Raw genomic sequence first — 21,135 nt, 5'->3', positions numbered from 1 at the left:
TTCTTCCATAAAAACTCGTGCAGAAAACGAGGAATTTCGTTTTTTATTAATCAATTTTGTAAACATTCATAAAAATCTGTTGTGCAGGAAAATTTAGAGATTTTTTCCTCACAGACGATCGAAAAATGACGATAATTATGAAAAAAAAAAAAAAAAAAAAAACGTTTCTCACCATTTACGGTCAAGTAGACGACTTTACTGAGGCCAGCGCCGATGCCGTTGACCGCTTCGCACAAATAATAACCCTCGTGGTCCTCTTGGACTCTCCCGAAGACGAGGGAGCCGTTCGAATGAATGCGCAACTCCTGAGCGTGTTCGTGGCTCGCAATGTCCCGGTAGTTTCCCGGCCGGGTACCGGTTCCTCGTCTCCAGGTAACGGCGGGCGGTGGGAAACCGTCGGCGTGGCAGTGGAGCACCAATTTCGACATGCCCTCGGGCGCGTGGACGTCTTGGGGCTCCATCACCCAACGGGGTGGAACTGAATCGAGGCGGGGCAACATTTTTTCACTGGTCAGAGTCGATCGAGGATTTTAAAGAAAAAACCGAGAAACGAGAACTTGCGAATAGAAAATGGTAATTTTGCTGCTTTTCGTGGTACAAGAGCGTCGAAAAATTCCAAAATAATCAACGAGAGAGTTCTTTTAATCGAAAATTCTCGTTTCCGTTTTTTTTCGTGTCAATTAAAACGTCTCGAATAACTAAAACTTTGCGCAGAAGGCAAGTACTGAGGCCAAAAGAACGACAAATTTTCACGAAAATAATTGGCCTAGCGCCAAAGTTCTACGGTTAATTGAATTTCAACGAAAACTTAAAAATAAACGCTGAGCTCACGCTTAACGTCGTAACTTATATATTGAGAGTGGTGGAGTGCGGAACAGATAAAAAGTGGCGAAAACGACGAGGGTGCGATCGAGGAAATACAGAGTAGTGCGTTTTACGATGAAGAAAATAGAAGAAACGAGTGAGATGGATTTGAAAGAGTGATCAAAATAAACGGCGAATAAGAATGAAAGAGAGTGAGAAGTGTGAGTGCTTGTGCGTGTGCGAAAGTCTGATCGATATCCAGAGCGAAAGGCATCCGTTGCAGAAAAAAAAAAGAGATTGAGCTATTTCCCATCAAGAGCCCAGCAAGAAGTGTCGATTTCGGAATTGACTTTAAAACGACGATGAAATTTTTCGATCTCTGGATATCGAGTCAGGAGTTTGTGCCGTTACAATTGCGCGGGGTGCTTTTTTTGGCGTGGTGGTGCTTGAAAATGCAATCCATAGAAAGACAGAAACGTCGATGGAAATGACGTTCGTATATTAATATGAATTCATTGACATTGAACGAGCTGCTTTGTTGAGTTTGCTTTTTTGATGCTGCGGTTTAAATGCTGCTGCTGGTGTTGCTGCTGGAGAAAAAAGGGTGCGCTTCAGTGCTCTGGGCAAGTGCTCGGTGCTGTTTCGCCTCAAACTGCGCTTCGTTATTTGCTGCTATAATTATTCTCGATTGCTGCTCATTCGATCGCTCAATTCGTTCAACAAAAGTTTCAAGTGCCGACGAAACACTGAGGTGCGAAAAACAGTGACTTTTGGTCTGGCGTGTCTACTTTTCGTAATTGCGTTTGGCCCCGAGAGTCGCATTGACTTATCTCGAATGTTATTTACCACGAACGACCAATTCAGCGGTCCAAGAAACCTCGGAAACCGCGTTACTCGAGACGCAAGTATAATTTCCGGTGTGGGCCGCGGTCACGTTCTCGATACCGATGGTACTAGAATGGGCGTCGAAGCTCGTGACTCGCAAGCCGCCGAGGCCGAGCCCCGAATAATCGTAATTCATCGTTGATATCGGATTATTCGATATCGGTACACCGTCCTTCAACCAGACGATCTTGAACGGCGGATCGCCCTGTTCGATGACACACGTCACTTGGGCACGCACGCCTTCCGATAAATCCTTGTTAAAGCTAAACGGAGCTATCTTGGGCGGTACTGAAATCCATACGAATAAAAAAAAAACAGCCCCAAATACGCCCCTTTTTAGTTCATTTGCACACCAAACCTTTTCTCATATGAAATTTTTCAAAAAATCACTTCTTTTTACACATTGATACGATTATCGATTGTTTGACATTTCCCCTCGAGATTCAAAGGTTCTTCGTTAAGGTTGTTCATGCACGAAACGATTTTATTAAGAACGTCTCGAAATTTACACAGAGTTTAAAAAGCTAGGCGACTGACGCGCACGTCCAATTTTAAAGACTTCGTCTCATTGATTATTGAGACAAATGTGCTTAAATACGAAGAAAAATACACAGGGATATGGGCGAAAAATCGTTTATCTTTCCATACGAACGCTTCTTAGGGAGTTTATGAAAAACGTAATGAAAGTTTGGGAAAAAATTCGAAACTATTGTCTTGTCAGTAATAAAGATATTTTATGTTAAAGATTGGACAAAATTGGTAACGAGCACTCGTGTAAGCTCACATTTGCTTATTTCGGCATTTCGTTTCTTCCTGGCTCGGGCCTTTGAGCTTTCCAAAGCGATTTTTTACAGAAGAAACTGTAGATATTTTAGCCGGGGACGAATGAAATTTGACGAATGGAATTGATAACTTTGACATTAATTTAAAGTCGTTGTATCTTTAATTTTACTATCGTTCGAGCATGATCCACCTTAAGGAGGTAAAGCCAACGGTTTTCGTTCTTGAATAATCGACTAGTGGATAAATGACCCTGAAAAATGATTAAATTTATTGGAATCGTTGCTCCAATCGTGGCATTCGTCGCACGCTGCTTTTCACGTCAGGCTTCTTGACATCGTAGAAGCTTTTTTTCATACTCAACAACACAAAAACTCTGTAAACGATCGATTGAACATTTGGATAGAATATTCATCACAAACACCGAGAGCAAGTTAACAAATCCTCTGTCAAATTTCGAGCAAACAGTCGCGTAGTCGGAGGGATTGAGTTGTTATTTAACAGCAGAAATAAGAGGTCTCGGGACGGGATCATTCGAGGGGGCTAATAAGTCAATTTTCGATCGATGAAATTCGCCGGCGATAAAAGGATGGCGAGCCAAGTCCTCGGGCTACGGAGTTGGTCCATACGGTGCGAAGTAGCAGAAGTCTGCCGACGGTAGTTCGTTCTCTGCGAAGCTTTATATACACACAGATATGAGTGGATGGATGGAGGAGAGTAGGAAGCTCGAGAATCGCTCGCCGCGCGACCTCGGGCACTGAACTGCTTTTCCACAGGTTCGATTAATCGATCCTCTCGCTACTCTTTCTCCTCGCGCTTCGTCACTGTTCGAAGAGCAGTCGAGAAAGTTTCTCGAGGTCCATGAACGAGGATGGGGGGAGAAAATGATCTCGTCTCAATCTCTGTATATACAAGTTTGAAAAATATTATTCCAGCATCACTCGCCAAGTAATTCGATCGAGTTGCTCCGCGGTGCGATTGAAACGGAGCGAGAGCGCGCGAATAACCGTGAAAAAACCGCTCCATTTTTCACCCCGCTCATCTCCCCTTGTTTCTTCCTCGCGATATTCTTATTCGCGTGAAAAAGCCGAGTATATATTCCGCGCAACGAAGTTCCCGTGGCCCGAGGGGTTATCGCAAACTATCTCGGCTGCCTCACAAACATTGAAACACCATCAAACTTTCTCCTCTCTCGCTCAACTCCTTCGTGTCCAATAAATGTCGACCCTCTTCATCCTCCGCGAATAAATTCAACGCCCCAAACGCGCTTCAACATATTTTCACCCATTTACCGATTCTTCCGACTTTCTTAACGATATTAGCCCGAGTTTTGTCGAAACTGATCGAAGCAGGTGGATCGAGCAACGATCCATTCATTTTCATGGAATTTCGAGATCGTCGGAAAACTCCGAACAACCCACCGGACCGAAATGTACTGGCTTTCCCGGAATCACGGAATTCAGGTCAAAGCTCCCCCATTCGAAACCGAATGAAATTTACAAATTGGGCGCGATATCAATTCCGCCCTTAATTCGATACCCGCGAACAAGAGTTTTTGATAATCCCCGCAGCAACAGTTGCCTGCGTTACAGCCTCCAATCTCTTCGGTTTCTCTCACAGCCACGCTCGCTCAAGTAACGCATTAATGCGCAGGGGCGACCGGGCCAAAATGGGCCACTTGGGGGAGCATCGTCATTTTTAAAAGCTTCAAAAACTCACGCTGAAACACCAAAATTTGTCACTTCTTTTCATTTTCATAGAAAACCAAATATTTTTCAGGCAAAACGGAGCATCTTTGAGGATTTGTGAAATTTTTCTTATTCGTTGGAATTCAAATTCAATGATTTGTAGACTTAACAACTGCCAATTTATTCAAAGTTAATGAAATTTATTGAATTTCATTGAAAACTTGATTCCTTACATTTGAATAATTCCAGCTAATTCAATTGAATTTATCGAAGGAAAGCTTGGAGGAAAATTTCCGAATTTTTCAAACACCACGCTTTGCTCCGCGGTCTTCCCTGCGGATGTTTCGTCGAAACTCAGGCAAGGGCCTCGCTCCGGAGGAGTGCGGATCGGGGTAGAAGCTCGAAATCTCCTGTTGTGGCTTCGGTCTCGTGTTCCGCTCGGTTTTGTGTGTGGGTGAGCGAATAATTGAGAAGAGGAAGAGGCAAGAGGGAAAGAGGAAAGAGGGATGCTCGTGCCGAACGGTTGGTTCTGGCGGTGCGGCGACGGGAGCGGAGGCTTCGCCGGGGTTCGCGATGTTCAAAGACCCGTGAACAGGCAACGTCGAGACACGGGGATACACAAAAACTTGTGGATATTCCTGTGTAAATATGTTTTTTCTTCGAGCGGGGGGATAAAAAAGGGTGGAAAAGGAGCGTGACAAGTGAAATGAGCCTCGGGGTAGAGATTTTCGTATCCATTGTGCATTTGGCCTGGATGCTACACGTGGATGTGCGGAGGGTGAAAAAGGGGTGAAAGTTTCGTTGTTCGGCGCTGATTTTTCCGGGGCTGGGGGGGCGCGATGCGCGCGCTAAGGGTTCGTAGATTTTTTTCCATATTGGGCTGCTTTTCGAGCAAATAGAGAAAAAATTCTCTCCCTCTTTCGCCCCTTTTTCCTTTTATTTGAGAAAGGAGTAAAGCCAAATGGAAAATCAGAGATTCTCCGACGTCCGCGTCGTCGTCGTCGTCGTCGTCGTCGTCGTCTCGCCAGTGGATTAACGCGAGAAAATAAATGGGAGATCCGGGAATTCGGCCCCGAGGGCTGCGCGGGACTCTCAAACACATCGAGTCACTTTTTCACGTGTGTATCCTCCGCCATGTTTGTCCTCCGCTCAAAACAATGCCCGCGTGTGTCGAGTTGGATGCACTTTTTTCACTCGCTTCTAACCTCGAAACAATAACGTCGCGACTTTTTAGCGAGCGGGGGGGATAAAAAACTGAGGATTCTCGCGAATCTGGGTGGAGTTACGCGTTCGAATTTTTGTCTCTGTTATTGCCAAAAGACTCGGAAATTATGTTTCTCGAAATAGTACTTTTATCGGAAGACAAAAATGCTCGGTTTTTTTCGGCCGGAGGGAGCGCAAGGTCCAAGATTTTTGACGTTTCTATCGAAATTTGTATCCTTCGTCGAGACTAAATTGAACGAGGCACTTGGGAATGGTTTTTTCGGAGCGAGTGTTGTGAAAGGAAAGTTTTCTCGTGTGTGTTTCTGTAGTGGGATGAAAGATGACGGTTTGGGGCTCAGATTCATCATTTCGACGTAAACGTTGATGCAAAAAAGTAAAATAATGAAAAAAACCGCTCTTCTGCACCAGGGTTTACGAAAAATGACTCTCCGAGAGTTTTTAGGTCTGTTTTAACTTGAGGGAAGTTCGCTTTTCGTCCTCGTACCATGAACTATCAACGGAGCTGTGTAAGCGACCTTAGCCGCGTCGTTGCTCGCTACACACGTGTAATTTCCGTTGTGCATCGTCGATGCGCTTTGAATTTTGAGAGCGAGATCGTACTCGTCGCTCTGATGCGTCGTTATCTCCCCGGGAACCTCCTTAAGGGGTATATCGTCCTTGAGCCACGTTATCTTGATCGGCGCATCACCCTCGCTCACGACACACGTCACGTGTACTCGAGTTTCGGCCTGTACGTTCGCGGGGAATCTAAACGGATCGATTCTGGGAGGGACTGCAAAATTTACACACTAAAATTCCTGAAAAATCACACTTCTCCAACGTTTGCAAAAAAAAACATTTTAAAGCATCGTAACACAACATTAAAATTCAGATAAAAATTTGAGTCGCCGTTTTCAGCGACGTTTTACAAACGCTGAAAATAAAAGCATCGTAAATTATGGTAATTTGCATCGAAACAAGAAACGTCGAGTGGTTGGTTGATTCGAGATGAAATTCAATCGCGCCAACATTCCTGCAGCTATTCAATGGCTGGAAAGGCGTTTATTGAATCGTAAAAATATTCGAGCTCATCGTCCCTCTGATTAATAATTGGATCCTCATTAAAAGTATGCAAATCAAAAATGAACTTTTTTTTTTTCATCAGTGATTGAACGAGCTCGATGATTGGAGAGATAAAAAAACGCACACAAAAGTTGTTAGACGATGCTGGAAGGACAATAAAATGCTGGGCATTTGTGAGCGAAGAATGTTAAAAAATGAAAAATAGAGAGAGAGAGAGAGAGAGAGAAGAAAAGCGATTTTGTGTAAACATGGACATAAATCTCGAGTTGGCGAGTCCGCTTTTGTTGTTGATGCTTTTTTTTATCTCCGGTTGTGCAACTGCTCTCCGGCGCGCTGGGTGCTCGGGCGAGAGCCACCTGGAAAATTAAAAAGTTGATACACGAAGTTATTTGACAGAGTGCGTTGGGTCTCTCTGTATTTTTATGACTTTTTTTGCAGCCCGGAAATCTCTCTCGTTCTGGAGGCTCGTGCACGCTGGTGCGGGGGTTTTTTGCTCCTCGGCACTCCATCTCTCCGGCTATATTTTTCTCCTCATTGCTCAGGAACTCTTGACAAGTTTGTTGGTGGAAAAACGGGAGCCCACCTGGCTCGGATGAGCGAGGCAGCTAGAGCAAGATCGAGGAGAAAAAAATGATTTAAATGCACTTTTTGCTGCTCCTTTCGACCGCGTTGCAACGCTTATCAGACAAACACGCCTCAAGGACGCTTCGATATTCCCAGAGTGTCAATGATCAAAGTTTTCGACTGGAAATAGTGGAGTCCTCGGCGGAGGAAAAAAAGTAAATGAATTAAAAATCGAGCGGTGGAGATCGTTCGTTTAAACTACCCTTTTTCAATCGAGAATTCATCCTTCCACCTTCTTTTCCACGACGAAGCTCCTCCGCCGAGACTCCTCGTCGACGAATGCGCTCTTTAATTAATTCTCGAGGAATAAAAGAGATTCGATATCGGCCGCGAGAGCGCGTCAGACTTGGGGAATAGTGAAAAAGTTGTAAAAGGGCTTCGCTCTTTGCCACGTAAGGAAGTCATACGCCGAGAAATCACTCCCTCCCCTTAACGCTTTCCTGAGCTCTCCTTTTACAGCTTTTGCCACAACGTCAGTCAAATGATGAAGACTCGCGAGTCCTTCGCAAGAAGCCTTAATAAATTCTTTCCAGGAATTCCGCTTTTTCTCCTCCCGATCGAAACCTTCATTTGGCTCCGTCCTCTCTCCAAAGGAATTGCTCCGAGTGGTCCATTGATAATTCACCATTTTTCCTACGTGTGCATTCTTCTCGTTCCTCAATATCGTCATTATTGAATTTCGATAATTCCCCCGGATTAAAATGTCTCCTGCACGCCCACTTTCTTACCTTTTACTTCGATGTGAACGGTCTGCGAGTCCAGTCGACCCTGCTTGTTTTTTGCTGTGCACGTGTAAGCCCCCGGGTCGGTTTTGCTGTCCACGTGTCGAATTACCAGGGTTCCGTTCGGCGAAACTTCCTGGCGGCGGTTTGTTGGCAGTGGTTGTTCGTCTGAAAACGTTCGGCGAGAATAAATTCAAAAAAGTTTATTAAAATGCTGTTTTTATTCATTTTTGGGAGAAACTCGTGCTTCGATTTTCACGCAGTCAACGAATGATTCGTTCTTCCCGTCAATAAAAAAGGCGACGTGGGAGCAAAAATTTTACAAAACCCCCACAGAAAGTGGTCAGAAAATGGATCCATGTCAGGACAGAAACTTGGAAAAGCATTTTCGCTCCCTGGTTTGCGTCCTCGTGCCCTTTTTCCCCCCTTCATTTTTCTCTCTTTCTTTCCAACTTTTCTCTCCCAATGACAACGAGAAGAACATAACTTTTAGCAGAGTGTTTTACACGGGACATCGGACTCGTGCCTTCTACATTTAGTTACAGAGGGCACGTACTGCCTTTACGAAGGATTGTGCGATGTGGAAAAAGGGTTTGGCAAAGTTTCGAGAAAGAAAAAAGCACTGGAGGAGAATGTACCAGTTTCCCTCTTCTTCACGCCCCCCCCCCCCGCCCCTCTCTCTCTTTCTCTTCCTTTCCAGCTTCGTGCAGTTCGGAAACTATCGTTGGAAACTTGAGTTCATCATTACGAAGACTCGTATACGTACATATAGGCCAAGCGGGAGAGCGAGAGACCGAATGAACTTTGGAGAGCGAGCGAGCCACCAGTTTGCCAGCGATAAAGTACGTTTACGAAAAACTTTTCTCTCCCTCACTTATAAGCTCGTGAGAGAAAGAGCGAGAGAAGATGAGATAGTATATTTCAAACTCGTAAAAAGCCATTATACAAAACAAGGCAAAAATAATTAGATCAAAGAGTCTTTTCTTTTGCCAGCAAACATTTGTTTTTTCTCTTCCTTTCCTCCTCGAGATTTTGATGGAATAAAAGATAATTGAAAACTCAATAAAACACTGAAGAATTCCAAGGGACGATTCTTTCTCGACCAGAACTCGTTGTCTGTCCCCGTACAGTAACAATTGATTCATTAATGCTCGATGAAACCGACCTTTTTCCCAGGTTATGCTGGCAATTGGGAAACCAGCGACGGGACACTTGATGACGGTTGTTTCACCAGCGACAGCGGCGTATTTGCCCATCGGGCGGACGTGAGGAAGACCATAAATGTTGAGACGCGCAGAGTGATGGACTTTGGCAACCCTATTAACCGCTGAGCAACGGTATTCACCACCTTCCTCAACCCTCACTGCGCTTATATTAACGTGCGATATTACGTCACCGTGCACCGTCACGTACTGACCGATCATAAATCTGTAATTATTAAACAAGGCGAATTCAAGTTTGACTGAAAATTGGGGAAAACGAAGTGTAACGAAAGAGGGAAACAAAATCGTTTGAAATTTTCTGCAAAACATACTGATGTGTAAAAAAATGTCTGAATTTGAAAATTTTCACTGTTTTCCCATAAAAAGAGTATTTTTTTTTTTTTATTTCAAAAAATAGCCCCGTAATGGTCGGCGAAAGAATGGAAACGGTGAAAAAACAGTGAATGCAACAACGATACACGGAGAGACTTTTATACCAATATTTCGGATGAATTTTATAAAAAAATTTGCCATGTTTTATGGCAGCGCTGTTCTATATCGCCATTCTATTACATTTCACCAAAGTGCATAGTAATTTTAATGCCGAAATCAGTTCTCTCAAATTTTACTATGTACGACAGGCAAAATTTGGCTCCGCGATATTCTTACATCGAACGATGTATCGGAATGTCACTCGTGTCTTTGACGAAATGTTAAAAATTAGTGAATTGGACTGGACAAATTGCTCGAAATTTTACTATGTGTCACTGGTTAATTTTCAAGTTTATACTCGCAACGCCTCGTATAATTGGTGGGCGCATGAATTTTGCTATGTTATTGAGCAAAATTCACTGCGGTAAAAGGGAAAATACGAAACTATGCAATTTTTCGTATAGCACAGAGAAACGACTGCTATGTTATCTCCTAAATTTTCATCGAATCATTCCATTGTTTACTATGTTTTTGATAAAAATTCGCTCGGTGTTGATTTTCGATATAGTACAGCGCGTTATTTACTATGAACTGTGATAATGGTTGCCCAAACTTTTGCATTATTTGACACACTCCGTAGCGATTATAATTATAATATCGATGTGGTCCGACGTTCGTATAAAAACATAGTAATTTTTGCTACAAAAGTCTCTCGGCGTACGAAGAGAGATTTTGATCGGAGTATACCGAAATAAAATATTTGCATGAATTAATGAAATTGAAGCTCTCGATGGGTGTTTACCTGTCGTTCTGCGGAAGTGGAAACCCATCGAGGGTCCAGGTGAAATGTGGCGTGGGATTTCCTGTGGCTATGCACTTGAGAGACACCGATGGACCAGGCTGAATTGTTTGCTCGATAAATTTATATACAAGTTGGGGCGCCGCATCTGACAACAAACGTAATGAAATTTTCGTTAATTTTGGGTGGAACAATGGCGAGCGGAAATTGGTGAATTGGGGGGAGTTAGCCGAGGATTTTCCATCGATGATGTTCATCATCGTACGGAAGAAAAAACGTTTGTATGCGGAACGAGCGGAAATTGTTTTACTGCCTCGAAGCCTCGACGTCAATGAAAATGTAACGAGGATCATTCGCTCTCGTATCTTAACGTCGCTCCCCGATGTTTTGGATCTCGTTTGATTTATGGCTGAAGCAGGCCAACGCCGAGTCGTAAGACGAGCGGAAGAGCGCGTACCAGAGTGTGCACGTAATCCCCGAGAGCGAGAGCGCACCCGCGGGGCAGGGGGGGGGGGAGAAAGAGAGTGCCTGGACTCGCCGGATAGCACGATAATGAAGGAGGACACTGGGATGTAATTAATGATACTCCGGACGTTAATGGACGTTAACGCAATATACTCCAAGTAGGACAAGGGGGAGGGCAGCGTCTCGCTTCCAAGTCCCCGAAGCTCTAGCTACGGCCCTCGTCCTCGGGGCGTTCAATTTGTTGAGAAGGCTTTCGCTGACAACGTCTTTTTACGTACGTACTAATACGCTGAAAATTTCGAGGCTCTTCTCGAAAAATGACTTCTCTTGACGCGATTTCGTAGTCGAAAATTCGGAGGCTTCCGACGTTGAGATGCGGGAGAGTGAAAAGTGAGCTGAAAACAGTTTTTCCATAAATTTTCCGAGGCCGAAATATTTCCGGAATTCATTCAGACAATAAACAATCAACGAATTTCCTAAAGGAGAATTTTCTCCGGAGACATATTCCTCCGGAGTTGACGACTTTTCGAATTTATCCGGTCAAAGTTTCCTCAGCAACGAATTTCATTGCGCCGAGATGCAAAAGGGGGAAGAAAAGTGGCGCCCGGGCGAAGGTGGTAAATTTTTCTAAAGTGGTTCAGGTGCGGTTCAAAGTCTGCCTCCGTCCTTCACTTTCTTTTTCCGAGTTATTTCTCCGTCGCTTTTTTCACCCCAAGTTGGAAACTCCGCTGTGTCCCCCCGCGTCGTCATCCTCGTCGTAGACTTTGTACGCCCGAGTGCGAGGAGCCTCCCGGACGGGAGGGGGATGATGGGGCGGTTGCGGTTCGCTTTGAAGATACGCGATCCGGCACAAAGTGCTCGGGGAGAGGGACAACTTTATTTCATCAAGGCCTGACTTATCGCTGGGATGTGACGATATTTGCTGCGCGTCTGATTATTACTGGAGGCGAAAAAAGAAGGTTTCGACTCTTCCAAGGGAAAAACTCCTTTTGGCGGAATTTAATATCGAATTTAATATCAAATTCCAATTTAAAATTTTTCCAACTTTCTCGTCCCGTTGTTCCTTAGCTCCCGATCGATTCCCAGTCGTTTTCCACTCCAAAGTCGCCCATTCGCAGCTCCCTTTCGATCGAGTTCCAAACTCTCGATGAGATCGGTCAGTTTGTCTTGTTTGCTGCTCGCTCGTTCGAAGGCTCATAAAAATTTGAATATCCCGCTCCGAAGACGACGTCCGCTGTGCTCGGGCGTTCTTCGCCGCCGGAGAAACTAGTAGTAAAAGTTGGTGCTAGCTCAGCCGCCAAATTGGTTCCGGAGCACAGTAATCTGCATTACCGAGGCAAACGAGGACGCTCGAAGGAGGTGGGCCGGGGGAAGGAAGGGAGAGGGAAAAAGACGAGACTGGAAGAGGCTCCGAGTCCGCTTCCCCTCGGAATCTTCCTCCGACGTTTAGCCCCGCATCCGCGTCTGTAACTTAAAACCCGTTCGCGCGCGAACTCTTGCACCCAAATTCGAGCCCTGCCCCGTCTCCTAACTCTCCTTCAACTCGGTATAATATCAACTCGTGAATTCGTAAACACATCGCAAACCTCCTTGCCTCTGCCCCTATTTGCATTAATAATTACTCGCTATTTGCTCACGATGCTGCCTCGAAGGGATAATTGCTCGATGAAAGTTTAATCAGCCATGCAGAAGTTGTAGCGAAACGTTCAGCACCGACGAAAACCGGAGCTTCGGCTGTCCGTCAGGCATTTCTGACGCGAGTCCTTTCTTTCGGACTTGACATTTATACGAAAATTCGTTAATGAGATCTCCGAATGGAATGTAACCACAGAAAAAAGGCTCCGGACTGACGTTTTTCCCGAGCGGATGATTCCCCGACGAGAGTCCTCCGCGAATGAGGATTCCAGAGTCTCCCCAATGACAACTGAAAACGAGAAAACTACTGTAATCTTGAGCGTCCTGACGGAGTTGAAAGAAAAAAAAAAAAAACAATGTCGAAGTCTGGGGAGGGCGTTGGAGAATCGGGAGGCTGATAAATGAGTTTATCGGCGCGTAAATTTGGGTTCCGATTTGGGTTATATTTACCAGAGGCATAGAGAGGGTTGGGGCTTGCTGGGACAAGTTAAGGGGGTGAGTATTATTCACGCAACATTTACATGACAAGCCGTTGGGTTTAGTAGGGTCAGGGAGCGAGGAATGAGGAACGAGGGAAAGAGAGAGGCAGAGAAGGAGAGAGACGGGGGGATGCTTTTGGCGTGTATTTCGGAGGGGGATGATGGAGAGTCCGGGCTGGTGCGCCTGGTACAGAGAACTCTATCGATCTGCGGTTTGATGTTTCTCCCACCAACATATCTCTGGCTTTATCTCCCCCATGCGGGGGTATTTGCCCCCCCCCCCCCCCCGGTGGGCGGGGGAGGCTGTAGAGTGGCGTCTAGTGAATTAACTCGAAATTATGGAGACGACAATGAGCTCCGTCTCGCTCGCAGGCTCCCGAGCGCTCTCGGCTCGTCTTACTCACGCGGCTTCGTACAAATAGCGTCCTGCAGAGGGCGCGGGGATCGGGCCGGTTGCTTCGAATTCTCCGGATAGACGAATCGAGCCAGCTGATTTGTGTGCATCGGCGAAGGGGGGGGGGGGTGGCGGGTGTGGGTTTACGAGCGTTTGGAGAACGTTCACGGGGACGTTGAGAGGCGTAAATCAGAATGCCCTCTATTTTGAGCAGCGGCTTATACAGCCTAAGGGATCTCTCTGCATCCCTCGGACCAGAGGCGCCCTCTCGTGGACCACGCCCAACGCACTAACCGAAAACGAGCTTCGCGTGCGATTTCTCTCGCTTTCCATCTCTCTCTCTCTCTCTCTCTCCTCATCCCCGTTTCATTGTACGAGGACGCACCGACGCCGTTCACCACATCGACTGCATGACCGTTTATTTGCATAAATCGTTATAGCCATCCGCGACCAGCACCTTCAACAGCCAGCCCCGCCGGGTTATTCCCTCCCTCGGCACAGCGCGACGTTATTGTCGCGAGATTAACAGGAGTAAATGAAAGTAAACAGAGCCTTGGACCGGTGTCTCCTCACATTTTTCATCGTCTTTATTATTCGCGGGCTCGCCCAACGAGTCGAGTGCTCCGACGAGTCGCGTTACCGTTTTTCTTCCCTGATGAACGACAGTGCATGGAACTCTGGAAATAAATAAATAATTGTGAATAACTCGGAGGAATTAACGGACGCATGGAAATGCACGAGCCAAGCAGGCCGATTCAATGACTCGTACTCGCCAGGCGGAGGGCAATTAAGCAATTATACGCCGTTCGAGCATCGATACGTATGGGGGAATGCGCGATATGCACCGTTTTAATCCTCCAGGCTCGTTCCCGCCCCTCCATTTAGGGGCGCTTTTTGTCCCGTATGCGAGAAGCACGAACAGAGAAACGAAAATGTACAGTCCCGCGGAGTTAATAATCTCGCGGCTTGTTCCACCGTTTCTCGTTCCCGGGCGCCCCCCTCTCGACGCCCCCCTTTCCACCTTTTCTATATACGACGATTCATTATGCACCGGGGGTTGCCGCGCCGAAGGAACGCGGCGAGGCGCGGTGCCGGGCTGGGGGAGGACGCGGCACGCCGAATTACTATTCATGAATCATGACCGCAATCAAAACTCCGCTTACAGCAACCCCAGCCAGCCTGAGACTCGCTGCAGCCCACTTTTTTCTCCCCCACCCCTCGCTCCATCTCGCACGGTTTTTTACCACCCTCCGTTCAGCGAAGATTATAAACGAGTGTGCGATAATCCTGCCAATTATTTCACGCGCAATTGACGCAATGCGGCTCCGCTCACTTCCGGCATCGAAGAATCGATTATTTTTCATACTGCTCTCATAAACTGTAAGAAAAGAGCGGGAAAAGATACGCACTCGAGATACCAAAGCCTACGGAATCATTTTTTTCAACGAATCGAGTAGAAAATCGTAGGAAAAATGACAAAGTTAAACATTTTTTTGGGAGTTTTGATATGACTCTTTTGAAATTTCTGTTTTTAACCAAAGATTTAGAAACCCTACTAAAATTTTCTTTGCATCCGTCGTCGCTGGTCTCGACTCGTCCGGTTCAGTCCACGAAATCGTAAAAATTTTATCCGAGTCCTTGCCCATTGGAAGGCTTCCGCATCTCCGATTCCAAGGTTAAATAAATTCTCGTCGAACCGGAGCAAGGAAGCGAGGAGGAAGAAAAAAGTAAACATTTCGAGAGAGAGAGAGAACGGAGCTGTCTATTTTTCCTCATCTATTTTTTCACCCCGGAGCGGAGCGTCACGTTCACGTCCGTTTAGCTCTCGAGTTTCCACGCTTCCATATCCTCTTTCATTTATTCTCTTACTCCGGGCTTTCGCCTCGTTCTCTTTTTTACTCGAGCCAACGTTCGTCCAAGTTTGCGGTCACAAACCGTGCCGATGACTAAGACGAATGGGATATATTTGTTTAACGCTGGACCAGGGGCTGCTGGGTGCACGTAAGTTCTCCCCTCGCGGGGCTCTCGGCCTCGCCGAGTGCCAGATACTAATGGATTTTACCGTTTTCCAATATTCATGAAACTCGTTAAGCTCCACCGTTCCGACAGCCTGCGCGATCCTCGCGCTAGCTCGCAGTAAGCTCCTTGGCCCTTCCGCGGCGTTCGCAATGCAACGTCGTGAAAACAAGGACGCGGAAAGCGCGTTTCTTATTTCACGAGTTTTCGTCAGGCGCGCCGGACCCGAAGAGTGACGAGGCTGCGGCATCGAGGTCCATTGTGACGAGCAGGGGCGTCCGGATATCAATTCGAAAACACGAATGAGCCGGAGCTGGGGGATCGAGGCAAAAGGGATGAAGATTAATCATCGTCCAGGCCTCTTCCATTCGCTGCTTCCTTCCAATCTCATCCCCCTTTCCCTTCGCTTTTCATTCTTCTTCGTCTCCGTATTCTTCGACTTCAATCCGGAGGCTTGTGCTCGCTCCGATTTGTCCGTCCGTATGGACATCGATCGGTCGATTGGGCCGGTTGCCCATCCAATCAGTTGTCCGGACTCTCTGAATCTTCCGGCACGGACGATCCCGACAACCGATCCGGAAACTCACCCTAATTGTTCGAGCTTTTGCCCTTCGCCGGCCGCCTCGTCCTCTCTTTCCTCCTCCCTTTTTCTCTTTCTCTTTGTAACCGTCGCATAGCTTCGATCTATTCTCCCCGAGTCCATCCTCACGCCCAGTCTCGATGAACCTCGATCGGAGCTGCCTGCTCCGAAGGGCTGCTTCGCACGACTATTATTTCAGCGTATCCAACAACGATCGGCCACCACTTCGCCGTACGCAATTTCACTCTCCTCGTCCCCGAGCAAGCCCATTTTCGCACCCCTTTAACGTGCCGTATCCACATCAGGAATCCAGCATCCAATTAAGACCAGATGCCTGAATTTAACTCGGAAAGGCGTCCTCGAACGAGGAGAATCTTCGACAAGTTCGTGATGCACGCTTCGTCGAAACCTAAAATCTCTCGCGTCGCTTTAGAACGAGTTACTCGCGCTGAATATAAACTCACCTCCCAATCGCAGCTCGGCAGTCGCCTGGACCATTTCGTAGTCGTTTTTAGCGAAACACTGATACATCCCCTTGTCGTCCCTCGTGATGGAATAAATATTGAGAGTCGAGCCACCGTTGCCCATCACTTTCGTGCGACCGGAACCCTCTCGAACCGGAAGTCCGTCCTTTGCCCACGTTATTATTGGAGTCGGTTGACCGGTCACTGCGCACTGGAACTGAGCGTTTTTTCCCAGGTCGACTGTGACCTGGTTGAGAAAGCAAACGTTGTTTATCATCAACGGAGTTTGTGGAACGTTTTATTTTTCTTTTCTTTTTATTGACGTCGCTAAGAAGCATCGTTTTTGACGAGTCGCGCGATTTTTCAAACATTTTTATTCTCCTTCGAGAGCTTCCGGCGACGAAAGCGAATTCATTATTATTTTGTACATTCAAAAATACGGTTGTGTACGAATCCCTGGATAAATAAGTCTCGCGCGTGATCAAGGAGCTTCGACGCACCGCGCGAAACCTCGAGAGCTCCGTTCGAGGAGCTCGACAAGCTCTTTCACGATTTTCCCCCCTGCCCGAACCCTCAAAGCTTTTTCTTGCGTCGGTGGGCTCGCTCTCAAGACCGCAACGATATCGGCGACCCGCGCAAAGCCTCGTTGCTCGGTTCGTTCGATTTTTTTTCATTGATTTTTCACAAACGAGGAATTTCCCCTCCTCCATTTCAACGATCGCCGCGCGAACTTTGTCATCAACTTTACTCGTAAATCGTGTCGCAACGAACGCAGCGATAACTGACCTGCTGAGGCGCGAGGTGAATCGAGAGGGCGCTGATGATGGAAACCTCGAGCTCGACCCTCTCCGATCCAGCGCTATTGTTCGCGTGACAAACGTAACGTCCGGCGTCCTCGATTCTTGCCGACTGAAGAACGAGAACTCCCGCCCGGGATCGCACCCTTTCCGAATTGACGATCACCTCGCTCCCGGACACCGACTCACGAAACCAGAGATACATCGGGGGCGGAAAACCCTGCGATATGCAGAACAACACAATCGTCTCGCCCGTTCGGACCGGAGCTGGACTCACGCGCTCGATAAATCTTGGAGGCTCCGGATTCCGATGCTCTGAAACGACAACAAAAGATCGCACGAGTTAACGAGACGAAAATCTTGTGGTTTTTCAAGAGATGACAAATTATTGGTTCACTTTTCCTGAGCACTTGAAATGTCGAAAAAAAATTTCGTTTCTTCCCCAAACAATTCACTTTCGTCGACTCAAAAAGATTTTGGGAGGTTTTCGTTCAATTGATCTCGAAAGTCGGTTGAGAAATCGTTTGTCTTCAGGTTTCTGAAAAGTTTGAAAAAAAATCAAGAAAAATTAGTTTTTTTTTGTGCTGGTGTCAAAATTTCAAAAAGGTTCAGCACTCGGAGCAGCAGCTTTCGTTTCGAAATTATCGTTTTCCGAGAGCATTCATTATGAGAATTTCATCAGGAGATTTGCCCAATTTTTCACTCGATTCCACCAATTTAGCCGTTGCTAAAATTGGTTTTGCCTCGAGATTCGAAAAGTGTAATAATCGTCATATGATTACTGAAAATGGTTAATCGAGAGTTTTTCTTCGGTCTCTTCCGAGGAATGAAATTGCTCAATCAGCGATTAAATTGAGTGGGAAAATTAAAAATTCCATCAATATAAGATAAAGCTGGGCACTGAATGGGGGCTGCACGATAATATCATAATTCATCGCCTGATCCTCGAGTAAATTGAAATCGTTCGGTATTATACTCGGCGAGTTGTTGCTCGAAATGACGTTGAATTTTGATGAAAATGATTGGCGCGAATGCAGCGAGTCGGGGAGAGCAGCCTCCGGCCATTAAACAATGGTTGCATCGTATAATAGCTGCGTCATAATTATGATTCGAAAGCCTCGATACCGGCTCCGAGGATCGGAGATTGAAAAGAAAGCTTTGAAATACGGTTGCGATCGACGCCGAGGGGCGGTTCGTTTCTCAATTTTTCCGGAATTTTACAAATTTTTCCCGCTCAATTGACGCAACTCGCGGAGTGTTTTCGTCTTTTTTTTACTCCCTGAAACGTCGAGACGAATCGAGCACGATTTTTCGCTCGAAATTGAAGCCACGGGAACGGCCGATGCGTCCGATTCGTTCGAAAAGATTTTTCCCGTTCGAGGCGACCTGTCAACCGACTCGGTTTCTCGACTAATGTCATAATTCGTAGTCGATGAAAACCGGTTTTCGCGAAGCGCTGAAAAAGAGGCTTTTCGCGTGTGGAAACGCGAGAAAAAACGAGCTGGAAGTTGATGCGATTTGAAACGAGTGTCCGATCCATCGAGCGTCTTTTGTAGCTTTCTATATATACGCGTCTCGTTCCGGCGCTGGTGCTTGAAACTTTAAACATTTTTCACCCACGTTCTGCTCTACACGCTCGAACGAACCGCTGGACGCCAATGGATTACCATTCGCCTGGCCGGCCAGCCTCGCACACGTCTATACGCTCATAAAAGCTCGAGCTTTCCTTCTTTTCTGATTTTTGACGGTGAGAAATAGTCCGAGTGAAAATCGATCCAGCAACAAATTCATCCCCGACTGCATCGACACAAAAGACACATACGTCGAGCCAATGACCATGCGGATGCGAGCGAGCGAGATGTCATCGAGTCCGATCGATTCGAAAAACTTTTTATTCCCGTCTGTGGTCAGCACAGGCCGCAGCTGCGAGCAACCTCGGGCCAGAACGGTTCTAACACTCGCAAACTTTCACGACTTATTTATCAATTTTATTATCCGTTTTTTAATCTCATTTTTAATTCTTCCATTTTTTATTATTCGTCATTTTTTACTCCATTTTTATCATTTTTCCATATCAATTTCTTTTTTATTCACAAATTTGTTGAAAAATGTTGTTTTTCCGGCGCGGTGTTCCAATTCCTACGAACCATCGCAATCGCTCAAACCTTTTATTCGATTGTGATATTTTATTTGATAAATCGTGATACCGGAGCGAGGAAATTTATTAGACGTCGATTTTCAAAACTGTTATCACTTTATTCTTTTCTCGAATCGTTGGGAAACTCGGAAGCGCTGATCTACCGGTGACTCGGGACTCGTGAGCGTGATGGATGCTCGTTTAGCAATATTCATAGGAAACTTTGACACCGCGTCTACGTCCCAAGATTAATGTGACGATTGTTGTTCGCTCCCGAACATAAATTAAGCTCGACTTATCACAATAAAACGCAACGTTTTCGTAGGGGATTTGAGGATGCATAAAAAGTCGGGTTTTTCGACTACAAACTCAAACTTGTCCGAACTTGAGAGGAGTTCAGGTCACCATGTTCCGAGGCACGATGCGTCTGGGTAAGAAAACTTTTGTTTCAACCTTCTCGTCGTCGATCGAACTTTTTGAACTGGCAAATTCGATTTTTTCGACGATTTTTTCATATTTTTCAAAGCGTTTTTAATTGCCGAGCTCCTCGAAGCCCGTTTTTACAAAAATCATTCGTTTCCTGTCGCAGTTTTCGTTATGGGGGTTGTCACGCTGTACGTGACGATGTCACGTGCAAGTCCGGCACCAGCTTTGACGGATGGAAAAGCGGATGAAGGCAAACAGCGGCCACCGAACATGAAGAGCATCTTCGCGTCGCTCCGGCATCCGGTAAATTTTGATTGAAGCGAAAGGAACGAGGGCGAGCGTTCACCGGTTTAACTTTAACGAAATTTTCGACGATTTTGCTTCTCCAGAGCTTCAACGAGGGCGAAAATTTCGTGTATTCGAAGTTGAGCTTCATAGTTCCAGAACTCATGGAGTATTATTCGGACGGAAGAATGAAGAAAAAGCAATTTGTGCGTCGCCTCGGAATCCAGAGGAAGGAAAACAAGGCGTTCGGCTACAAGCAGTACCTCGAGCGATTGGCCGTAAGTGAAAATCGCGCAAATCACGTCTCCTTAAAAACTCTCAGAATCTCTCCATTCTTCAGAGCGTTTTAACGTCGAATAAAATCAATGAATACCATTGCAGGCTTACGGCGTTCACGTAGAAACGAAAATGCTCGTCCGCAAAGATTTCCGAGTGCGACAGGTTTTCGAAAGAATGATGCAAGAAGGCTTCGGCTCGAAAATCGAGCGGATTTCTTCCTCCGCTGACTACCCTCAACGTAAGAATCAATGAGAATTTTTCGTCGCTCCCATTTCGAGGGGATTGGGAGATGAAATTTTGCCACCGAAATGATAAAAACGTTGATCCTTTTCAGTGGGAAATATCGCTGATTATTCCTACCCCGTTTTCATCGATACGAGCGTTTCCTTCAAAGGAAGTTGGAAAACTGGTTTCAGCAAATCGAGCACAGCGCTCCGTCCTTTCCGTTCGTTGAATGGAACTCAGACGGACGTAAATACTATGCACGCAATCGGGAGCTTCAATCACGGTCGTTTGGACGATTTGAAGGCCCAGTTTATCGAACTCCCTTATCACGTAAGTTTTGGGTCCTCCAATTGAACCTTTTGCAAGAAAAATTTCGTCAAAATTGTCGGCAAAGTAGTGGGGGTTCGAGGAGAATATTCTGAGATGAAAACGATTCGATTTTCGGTACGAATTTCATCGTTTTTTTTGAAAGATTCGAGAGTTTGGTGAAAAACGTTTTTCGTTAGTCACAGAGCAATCAGATGGACAGCGATGAAGTGAGAATGAGCTTGTTCGTTATACTTCCGGACGAGGATGAAAAAGGCGGATCGGTGAAGGAGAACTTGGCGAAAATCATGAGCCTGAAGGACGTGAGCCAACTTTTCAAAGGCACCAAGGAACAACTCGAGGTTTATCTTCCGAAATTCAAAGTTCAAACAAATTCGGTGTTCCAAATTTCGAACGTTGGTATT

The 21,135-nt window shown here is 46.1% G+C and overlaps 1 protein-coding gene across 6 annotated transcripts in view; it reads right to left on the bottom strand.

Moving 5' to 3' along the window:
• Nucleotides 1-21,135, bottom strand: part of LOC122414553 (Down syndrome cell adhesion molecule-like protein Dscam2) — a 115,027-nt gene that overhangs the window by 8,237 nt on the left and 85,655 nt on the right. For 4 of the 6 annotated variants that reach the window (XM_043425932.1, XM_043425927.1, XM_043425929.1 and 1 more), the window contains exons 6-12: nt 17,042-17,367; nt 16,256-16,502; nt 10,226-10,370; nt 8,955-9,217; nt 7,796-7,957; nt 1,651-1,977; nt 173-478 (exon numbers count right to left, since the gene is read on the bottom strand). In XM_043425932.1, coding sequence (XP_043281867.1) covers nt 173-478; nt 1,651-1,977; nt 7,796-7,957; nt 8,955-9,217; nt 10,226-10,370; nt 16,256-16,502; nt 17,042-17,367 — 1,776 coding nt within the window. Of the gene's footprint in view, nt 1-172; nt 479-1,650; nt 1,978-5,865; nt 6,154-7,795; nt 7,958-8,954; nt 9,218-10,225; nt 10,371-16,255; nt 16,503-17,041; nt 17,368-21,135 lie in introns of all 6 variants that reach the window. The other 2 variants (XM_043425930.1, XM_043425931.1) reach the window with 1 other exon arrangement.

This window comes from Venturia canescens, chromosome 8, assembly GCF_019457755.1.
Source record: "Venturia canescens isolate UGA chromosome 8, ASM1945775v1, whole genome shotgun sequence".
In the NCBI taxonomy this organism is placed as follows: Eukaryota; Metazoa; Arthropoda; class Insecta; order Hymenoptera; family Ichneumonidae; genus Venturia; species Venturia canescens.
Note: the sequence above shows the minus strand (reverse complement) of the source record. Positions and strands in the feature narration are given on the sequence as shown.